Here is a 10,766-nt window from a genome sequence, read left to right as displayed (position 1 = left end):
AGAGTCCCATATTATTTGTTATGCAAGCTAATGTGCTATTTGTCTTGTGTTTGTTGTTAGTCTTCAGACTAGCCAGTCAGACTAGGAAGCTAATAATGGTATGGTGTAGTTAACGTTTGCCCTATGTACACAAACTGCTGTACTGCTGCATGCTACATAAAGTTTTCATACATTCAGAAGAAAAGTCAACTTAACTACACATTAACATTTCTCTCAATTGATAGATGTCCGTACTTTAATCCATCACAACGACCAGTGCAACATGGCATGTAGTATCAAATTACTCTCAGTGAAAAACTTTGCGCCACTCCACAGCTCTCATTGGTCAAAACTATGCTGACCGGAAATCAGTAGCTGGAAATGGCAAACTGACTGAATCAGTAGATCAGCGTTTGTGTCCTGTATGGCCGTATGGGTTGATGGACTTGACCAACTACAAATCAGAGTAGGGAATGCTCTAGGAGTGGCCACTGGAGTGGCCAGTGAGATTCTGGGGGTGGCTGTGGCCACCCCTGGCCACCCCTCTAGCCACGCCCCTGTGTGTACGCATATGTGAATAGGCTCTACAGTGAGGATTCAGGCTAAAACCATGGTGCAAATTACATCTTTCAAGTCAGCTTGGTATGTTAGGACTTTAGGAGGCTTGATTACACCAGACAAGCAGTATGGAGGTGTTTTATGTTTGTTTTTTTGTTATTTCTTTTTATTTGAAAACTGGTCACAATTCTGCAGTGCTGTTTTCCTATAAATCTCCAGCAGTATTTTGTGGACTAAAAAACTAAACCCAACCTTCAATTGGTGTGAGGGTGAGTAGATGATCACTGATATTTTATTTTTCTGTGAAATATCCCTTTAAAATTGAACTGATTTAGTTTGTACATCAGATTGGACTGCTAGAATTGGGAACCAACCCAACCCTAGTACAGATAGAGTGTGTGTTCATGGTGCATAAACAGCTAAATATACATATGAGTTTTGTGTGTGTTTTTGTCACAATTTTGTCACAAGAATTCATAGTTTTTAGAGAATCAGAGCAGTGTGTGTATGTGTGTACACATGTATACATACACACACGTATACAGTATATAAATATATGTATATTTATATACAAATATGTGTGTGTATACATATATATATATATATATATACACACACATACAAGCACATAAGATCCAATTATATACACAAATGATAAGATACACATAAAAATTAAAGGAGACAGATGAATGGAAATACATTGAGTTCTATTGAGAGACTAGGGGAGGTAGGCAGAGAGGTGGGGGTTTAATAAGGGGGCTGTGAAGCAAGAGACCAACGAATGTCCATATAGCAGACCACAGGGGAGAAAGAGACATATCTGCTGCTGAGTCAGGTGTGAATGATAGAGGTAAGAGAGAAGCAGAAGAGAGACAGAGGGAGGGAGCTGCTATTGTGAGTGCTCCTGCAGGATCACAGTGGCCTTGAGGGATGAAGAGCACGGAGGAGGAGGGGGGAGGACGCCAGCATTCCTCCTGAACACGTCTGCTGGAAGCTCTGCAACACCTCTAGCCTCCAGCGGGGCTGAAAGCACTGCCAGGGTTACAGCCACTCAGGGGCGAACAGCCTCTGGGTTCCTTCCTCTCCTGGGAAACAGTTCTCTGTTCTCCACACTCATCCACTGACTGACTGACAGCAGAGGAGTGCACATCAAGAGTCACTATGACAGAAGCAACATCTAAAAAGCAGGGATTTAAAAAGTGTCGGAGTGCCACTTTCAGTATTGATGGTTTCAGCTTCACCATTGGTAAGAGACTCTTTTTTACAATGTGGTATGATGTGTGTGTGTATGTGTGTATGTGTGTGTGTGAGAGAGAGAGAGAGAGAGAGGGAGAGAGGTTTCGCTTTGTGCTATTGTGTGTTGCTGAACAGATGGTGTTCTTTACTTAAGGTTATTGTATTATTATAGTATGGTGTAGAAAGCCCACCCATTTCAACTAGATAAAAGGGATTGCAACATAAAAGACATATATGCAACGAAAAAAAACAAAAAAAAAAATCTGTCTATCTCAGCCTTATGGTGGCTAGTGTGAGGTTGGTAAAAACATATCAGCAGCACATTTCACTACAGGTTGATTGGATTGGCAGCTGACAAACTCATTTTTTTATACAAAGCTTGCTTACTGTTTAATAACAGAATCTTATAAGAGATTCACTCTCAGTTGAACTACTTTTAAGCAAGAAGTGAAGGTGAATAGATCTGAACTGTTCTGATGATGATTAATAGTCAGGATTTTTACATAGCATGCCCTTCCCTTCATTGTTTGTCCATTACTTACTAGCTATTTTTAATCGATTTATTCAAATGGTCAAATATTGAAATTGATTGAACCATAGCCTGATAAATCTATTGTTCTAGTCTAGTTCTGGCATTGAATTCAAGGGAATTCACCAGGCTGGCATTGTCTCTTTCAGGTTTTTATAGACACACTGTCAAGACTCAAGTATAGACCAATTCCAATGTCACAAAATTCTTAGACTGGATCTTGTCCGAGGAACCTCACAGGGATGTGGAGCTATCCCTAGATGAAGACCAAAACAAAGACATGCAGCACTGATATGCCTTCTCAACCAAATTTCCTTTTGTTTGGCATTAGTAATCTGTGCTAGTTGGACTGGCCTAGCCACTGGCCGTGTGTACATTTTGTCCTTTAGATCTCTACCAACAGCACTGTAGCATTTGTTCCAAGGAAGTACTGGATTGCTTGGCCTATGTGATGATTGAACTTGTGGATCAATCATCATCACTACCTGACCAACCATGAGGAGTGTTGTGAAACAATGCCATTTCTATCCTCTCTGTAGTGTTGGCAGGGAGCCCCAAGTGGTTCTAAAAACTGAGCAGCAAGGTTTTGGCTGTCTCCACTGTCACTTGCGGATCTGACAAGAGGGACTGCACAGTCTCACCACCCCACTAACAAGAGGTTTTACGGTGACAGAGTAATAGGAGAACACATATAGGTATACCCTCCACCTCAATGAGCACAGTGGGAGGCACCTCTGCTTGTGTTACAAACTTAAGACAATTCAATCTGTTCCCAGGATTTTATACAGTTCTTACTTGGCTACCAAAGTTTGGAACAGCCAGGTGGATGGCTATCTACTGTTTTGCCAAATGAGCAATAACTTGTCTCAACTTCTTTTCCCCACCTCTGAATTTTGTGACCTGGTATGAATATAACTCAGAAGGGGACCTTCATCTGAGGGTAGTCTGGCTATCCAGGCATACACATTAGGCTTGGGCATAAAGGTATCAAGGTATACCAGGGTATTAAGAAATCCAGACAATATGTTATATGTTATATGTATATATATATATATATATACATAGATCTCATAAAGACAGATGCTCCTCTTTCTATTAAACTGATTAGGAGATGTAGTTGTTGTGTAGTTGTATTGGTGTAATGAATAGTAGTGTGCAGCACGTGCCACCAGAGGTTAATCTCTCAGTAGCTGAGCTGACAAACATGCTGTCTGGGGGATAAAGTTATAAGACTCACTAGTGTAAAAGAAAAATGCCCTTGCTCAGTCCTTAAGTAGTTTGGATTTAATCCTGATGATAAAGGTAAACCACTGATTGGTCAGAGTAGAGTGTAACTAGCAAGCACAAGAGAGCAAGTGGTAGAGTGACAGTGAATGCATGCTGAGCCATTTTTGTAGGCAGTGTTTTGTAGAGTTTAGACTTGTAATCTTGAATGAGGAGCTTCATTATAGGGTGAGTGGGATGGAGTACAACTGGATGCACAGCGGACTCAACACTTCAACTCACCTACCTAAGCTGACCCCCTACTCTGACCAGCTCTGTAGTCTTATCAAACTCTGGAACTAGGATGAGGATATGGCTGCGTGATGACACAGGTTGACAAGTTTTGAGCAGAGTATTCGTCAATGAAACTATCCTCCTGAGTTTGTGGGAAAATTCTGGCCGTATAATAACAGACTGCAGAGGGTCAGTAGTCATTTCAAGCTACCCTGCTCACCTGATGCACTATCAACTCAGGAGTTCACTTGTTCACGGTTGGAATTTCGCAGCTCTGTTATGGCTGTCATAGTGGTAATTCCAGTGGTCATGGGTTTCCTCAGCTCTGTAGTGTCATTCACATAACAGGAAGGTGGCCCCGACTGGCCAGACACTAGGAGGGTGCAGCAAGAGATAGTGTCGATAGGACTATCAATTAGCCCATGCCAGTTCGACTGTGCTTCCTGGTCCCTACAAAGACCTTGAACCTACATGACTTTGATTGCAGCTGGTGAAAGACAGCTATGGAGTGAGTCCAATACACAGTCTGCCTGATGGGTAGGTAGGTAATGTTCCTTCTCCAACCCCCAAAAACTCTCTTCCATCTTCTCTAACATGACAACTATATGACACCCACCATCTCCAATTCTTACTTCTCCTTCACCCTTCTCCCGATCACCTTTGCTTTTCTCACCCACCTCAATACCTCTTTGACAACTGGTTCATTTTTAACACTCTAAAAGCAGTTGAACCCTAGAGTTGAACCCTCTTTTAAAGAAACCCAAACTCAGCTCTAGACCTCTTCCATTCCTTTCCAGAACACTCAAGTGTTCTGTCTTCTTCAACTTTCTCCATATCTCCACCTGAACATCCTCCTTGATCCCCATCAGTCTGGGTTGAAGGCTAGCCATTCAACTGGTGCTGCCCTCCTTGCCATCACACAGTAACTCAACGTTGCTAGAACTGATTAAACAATTATAACCCTGCTGAACCTTTCAGCAGCGTTTGACAAAGTGAATCACCAGATTGTCCTCTCCCGGAACTGGGAAAATCAGGCTCTGCACTCTCCATCTTCACATCCTACCTCAGAACTGTGCTTATAGGGAAAGCTAGACATAATCTGTGTCTGAACCAACCTCACTACAGGGGTCCCTTAAGGTTCTGTTCTGATCCCCCTATTTTTTTCTATTTGCACCAAGTCACTTGACTCTGTTATTTGCTCACATATATTTTACTACCACACAGCACATAGGTGACACTCAATTAATTCTGTGTTTCCGATGGTCTGAAACACAGGTGGCAGCACGAACATCTCTGTGTCTTGCTGAACCTCGACAAGACAGAGCTGCTCTTCCATGGAAGTCATCTTCTGTCCATGATCTCTCCATTACTATTCAGAACTCTATGGTATCTCTGTGATTTTGTTGAGAGGCAGCAGGAAGTAGAAAACTGACTGGCAATCCAAACCAAAGGTTGTTGTTGTCCTGGCTTCCAAACAGTGGGACAATCTCTGCATTGATACCTGGATAGCAAAAACTCTAATCATCTTCTGTGGCAGAGTGAAAACTTTTGGGGTGTATTCAAATGGTGTAATACACTTATTGTCAAATTAAGAGTGAAAATGTTGAATCCTGTTATTTGCTTTGTATTATTATGTAGTTTAATCAAAGATGAAAGCTTGGGCATCTTTTTCACATTGCAGAAACAGAAACTCAGAGATCTTTTGTATTTCTTCAACTTGAGAACAAAAAATGTGACATCTAGCCCAGTGCTAGCACCACTATTGTGATTAATTGGCTCATTAACAATAGCTGCAGACTAACAAGCTCAGTGATAAAGTCCACCCAAGAGGGAGCAGTTAAAGTCCATGGTGCTTTTTCCATGATGCCCAAAGGACATTCCCACAACACCCAGCAGCCAGGACAACAACCTCCATCTCAACGTCAGCAAAAGAAAGGAGATGAATGTATAACACAGGAAGCAACAGGGAGAGGGACATTCTCCAATTACCATCAATTGCAAAACAACAGAGTCAGCAGTTTTATGCTCCTTGGGGTTCACGTCAGTGAGGACCTGACCTGGACTCACCACTTTTGACAATATAGAACTTGGTGTTACGGTGTAGAGCAGTGTTTCCCAATCCTGGTCCTCAGGGATCCTTGTCCTCTATGTTTTAGGTCAGGCATGTCCAAACTGTTCCATAAAGGGCCGAGTGGCTGCAGGTTTTCATTCCTACCAAGCCGGAGCACACCAGGCTCAACTCATTTAATCACCTGATGTCAGTCTTCAAACAGCTGATTAGTCGAATCAGGTGTGCTGTAGACTGGTTGGATCAAAAACCTGCAGCCACTCGGCCCTTTATGGAACAGTTTGGACATGCCTGTTTTAGGTGTTTCTCTGCTCCAACACACCTGATTCAAATGGTCAGCTTATCATCAAGACTCTGCAGAAGCCTGATTACAGCCTGATCATTTGAATCAGGTGTGTTGCAGCAGGGAAACATCTAAAACATGCAGGGCAGGGGTCCCTGAGGACCAGGATTGGGAAACTCTGGTGTAGAGAACTGCTCATTGATCCTTTTGTAGGGACTTTTTAACAGGGGTCCTGATTGTGCCTTTGTAGGCATCCATGATGTTACCATAACACTTGTCAACAACATGTTATTTCTTGTTTGGTAGATGTGGGTGAACATGTTAGTGAGAGGAGTATCTGCTTTGGTGGCTTTCAGATTTAGTGGAAAAGAAACATCACACACAGATGTTGGTGAATTCCCTTGAATTCAAGCAGTTGCAAGCTGTACATTAACTGACCATTTTGGTATTAGCAAAGCACTTGGAACCAGGCTAGATAAAATATAAAACAAGGGCCAGTACCATAATCTGTGTAGTGGACTGAGTCACTAGGCCTGAAAAGTGAAGCCAATGCTGTAGTGCCTGAAACCTCCATTCTTTCTAATTGCCAGCAACTCCAGTGGTTTCAAAAAGAGGTTAGATTGTTTCTACCCCATGTCAAAATGAGCCTACTTCTCACTTGATTTATGACCTCAGTAAACATTTTCCTGAGTTTATTGTCTCAATCGCTAGTTTCAAGTCTTAATCAATACAGCATGATGTTCATTTTGTAACATGGTTCCATTTAGAGTAAAAAAAATCATAAAGTAGAATATGCTTTAGGGCAGAGTTTGACAAGTCATCTTTTACTACATTATCTATTTCTCACCTCAAATGTTTTCAGGAACATGTTTTAGAGACTGTTAAGTTATAATATGAGACACTTTGTGACCAGGAAGGCCACTATTATGTTGTGCTGAAAGTAAGCACCACCTAAGTCACAGTATGCCATTCACTTCTAACCTCTCATTGATACTACACATGTTCTGGTTGCAAAAAACCAAGATGACAGCCCCCAGTATGCTTAACTCGATGCTTCAGAAAGGTAGTCTACAAACCAGTGGGTGATGCATCGTCATTACAATCCACAGTGACCCATGTGAGTCGTCTTTGATCAAACATCCTGCCACTGTTAATTCTTAGATGTGCATGGTATGCTAGCAGATTGTTAGAATGATCATCTGCTGCTCAAGAGGATGTCTGTATACATTATATTTTTAACAGAAAAAAAAATATTGCGAATCAGGTACTGAATCAGTCTGTATTCATATTTGTTGAACAGAAGGCCATGTACTTTTACAGTGTGTGTGTTTACTGACTGCTGTCTCTATGGGAACCAGAAGAGATAGGAAATGACTGTGACATCATTTTTACTGGAGCAAATAAATGTGCATGTGTGTGTTGTCAGTTGTTAGGGTGCTGAGCTCAGGGAGTCATTATCACTAATGAAGTGGCCTCTGTCACAGACCGTAATTTGGCTGCACTTTATTTACTCCCTCCCTGCCTGATTCCAGCCGCACTCCCATCCCCCGCATGCACACACACACACACACACACACACACACACACACACACACACACACACACACACACACACACACACACACACACACACACACACACACCTTCACATGCATGCACACATGCTTATTAATCCTTCACTCTTTCTGGGTGTCCTCCCATTAAAAATTGGAAAGGTTATGTATTTTCATGGGTCACAGATTTTTTTTGTATTAATCCTGATGTAGGACAGATTTACTTTTACTTATTATTGTTTTGCATGTATGTGCAATATGATTTGGATCTGTAGTATCTTTTGTGCCCACCAGACTACCAAGGGTACTGAATTAACCACATTAACCCTTATAGGATTTGTGGTTATAGTTTGGGACTGAAGCTGCACTCTCCAACTTTACTTGTTGGTAATTTCAAACAGTCAAATCAGTGTTTCCAGGTAGTCTGTATGATCTGACTTTTCACAGTTAAGGCAATACAGAGGAAAATTTCTTTTTTTTACAGCAACCATTTTGTTGGGAAATAATAGGGTAAACTGGTGTTACCAATGATATTAATTCCTAAGGTTCCTTTCCATCTGACCTATACTACCAATAAGAGTGTAAAATTAAAGAAATTCTGATTCTTCCCTTTACAGTTGCCAATGAGGCAGGGGAAAGCAACCGCCGTCCACTGGCCCGCTTTACACGTAAGTTCTCCAAAGTTGACCATTTTCAAGTTCAACACTGGAAGTTCTTCATGAGGTAGATGTGATGTGGTGGTGTGGTTTAAGATACATGGAGATGCAAACAAAGGATGTGTTTTTATGTGAAAAATGTCCAGGCTCACGGTCCCAGAATGCACTATGCACCGCCATCACAGCCTGCACCGGCATCACTGAACACAAAGGAATTCTGATGGACCCACGCAGTTCTGAGGAGATCCTGGCCGATGAGCTGCCAACCCCTGATGAACCTGATGCCATGGAGAAGACTGCTATCAGGTCACACATGTACACACAAACAACAAACAAACAGAAATTTATAAAGAAACACAAAGTGATCTGTGTTTCTGCTAACTTTTATTCATGGCTGCAGTTACAGTTGAAATGTCTTTAGGGCTTTTCACACTGCATACACTTAGCCCAGGGATATCCTTAGCCTTGGGCTAAGATTTAACTCTGTGATAACTGGGCCCCCACACCCACAGGCATTTTCAGTTAACCTGGCTGATTATGTTCTTCTGATCTTTTAGCCATGTTTCAAACTGGCAGCTTTTAGCTCTGGGTTTTGTTTATTTTCAGGGGATAACCCTGTGCACCCTGCTCTGGAGCAGGGCCAGCTAGCCCTAGGCTAACGTTGGAGCTCTTTTTGGAACGTGCCAGGATTTTGTCAGTGTTAAAGCTCTTTTAGCCTGGGGCTAATACCTCCCCTTAGTCTGGGGCTAAATGCAGTGTGAAAATGTGTGTTTAGTGAAAGGCAGCAGATCACAGAGTTCACTGTCAATCATCTCTGATGGCAGCATCAACTTGTAGGAGAAAAAACAAGCAGCCTGAGCTGACCAATCCCAGTTCTTGTCGTCGCTGTAGCCTCAACATGTAGCCACATTTCTGAGGAAAAGCATGTCAGCTACAGTTCTTCTACAGTTTAGGGTAGAGTAAGAGTAGAGTTACATGCATTTGTCAAATGTCATGATTCCAATGTAAAGAATTTCATTGTTTTCTGAGAGCGGTGCTAGAGGAAAGGCCAGGGCCATCACTTACGGCTTGAGTCCACTGGGCATGACTGTATCACAGCCACCTGAGTTGATTGCGACAATTCTACACAATACTTGTGATTCCACCAGACTAGGGCTGCAACTAATGATTATTTTCATTATTGAATGATTGGCCAAGTATTTTCTTGATTAATCGATTAGTTGTTCGGTCTATAAAATGTCAGAAAATGGTGCAAAAAATTCATCAGAGTTTCCCAGAGCACAAGATGACATCCTCAGATGTTTGTGTCCACACCCCAAAGGTTTTCAGTTTATTGTCATAGAGTAGTAAAGAAACCAGAAAGTATTCACATTGAAGAAGCTAAAATCAGAGAATTTTTACATTTTTTATTAAAAATGACTCTAACCAAATCATCAATTATCAGAATGGTTGGTGATTAATTTAATAATTGATTATTTGATGAATGATTGTAGTTTTCTCTATTTATTTCATCCCAGAAGGATGACACATCAAGCATACAGTTAATTATTTGAATTCAGAGTAGAACAGGATAAAACAAAAACAATTAAAACAATATATGCAGTTTACATATATACATATGCATTTTAAGTCCAGTCTGAGTGAGCATCCAAGCTCTCCTCCTTGTTTTCAGCATTAAAACTGAAAATATAATGCTTACAAGAGAATAGGTAGCAAAGTTTGAAGGAGCTACCAGCTGCGACATCAACGTGCACCACCATTGCCATTATTAGAATATGAGATTCTCTATCTCATATGTAAAGTTGTTGTTTTACTTTTATGGTGGCAATAGAGAATTCATGAAGTGGCCAAAGAACAAAGTGGACAGAAAAGATGTGCTCATTGTAGTCAGTGTCAGGAGGTCATCAATGATGATACATGATCCATCTTCTGGATTCCAAAAATATCCACAGCCAAATTACTGTAAACTGTCTGGTAGCTGTGAAGATCAAAATGTTAGACACATGGACTGACATCAGTCTGTGGCTGTTTGGGTCTACACCTGTGTGTAGTCATGGAATTATAAAACAGCTTCGTATTTGTCTTTGTGGTGAAATGAAGTGTGTTAGATACAACATCAGAACATTTGGCTTTGTTTCACTGCTTTGGCATCAACATTGCACCTTCACACTGTCGGCACTGACACTGAGTCTCCCTTGAGGTGCACACATTCAACTGCCAAGTTTGTTTTAATTAATCCCAAATTATGTGTGGGAAGTGGCTTCGGGATACAGATTTTAGACGTGAGTATTCAGAGCAATTAGTGCCACTTTAAAGGATAATAAAAACCATGGCTTCAAGCTCAAAATCAATATCTTTCTGTCCCACTGTTACTACAGTTTCTTATAATGTCCATATCCATTGCAGT

The 10,766-nt window shown here is 41.4% G+C and overlaps 1 protein-coding gene across 1 annotated transcript in view; it reads left to right on the top strand.

The window, feature by feature from the left end:
• Positions 1-1,698: 1,698 nt before the first annotated feature.
• Positions 1,699-10,766, top strand: part of pde1ca (phosphodiesterase 1C, calmodulin-dependent a) — a 74,954-nt gene continuing 65,886 nt past the window's right edge. Inside the window, exons 1-3 of the mRNA XM_084747640.1 lie at positions 1,699-1,783; positions 8,321-8,371; positions 8,506-8,665. Of these exons, the coding sequence (XP_084603766.1) occupies positions 1,699-1,783; positions 8,321-8,371; positions 8,506-8,665 (296 nt within the window). The remainder of the gene's footprint in view (positions 1,784-8,320; positions 8,372-8,505; positions 8,666-10,766) is intronic.

This window comes from Lutjanus erythropterus, chromosome 21, assembly GCF_056507025.1.
Source record: "Lutjanus erythropterus isolate fLutEry1 chromosome 21, fLutEry1.hap2, whole genome shotgun sequence".
NCBI lineage: Eukaryota > Metazoa > Chordata > Actinopteri > Lutjaniformes > Lutjanidae > Lutjanus > Lutjanus erythropterus.
This window is presented reverse-complemented; position numbering and strand designations above follow the sequence as displayed.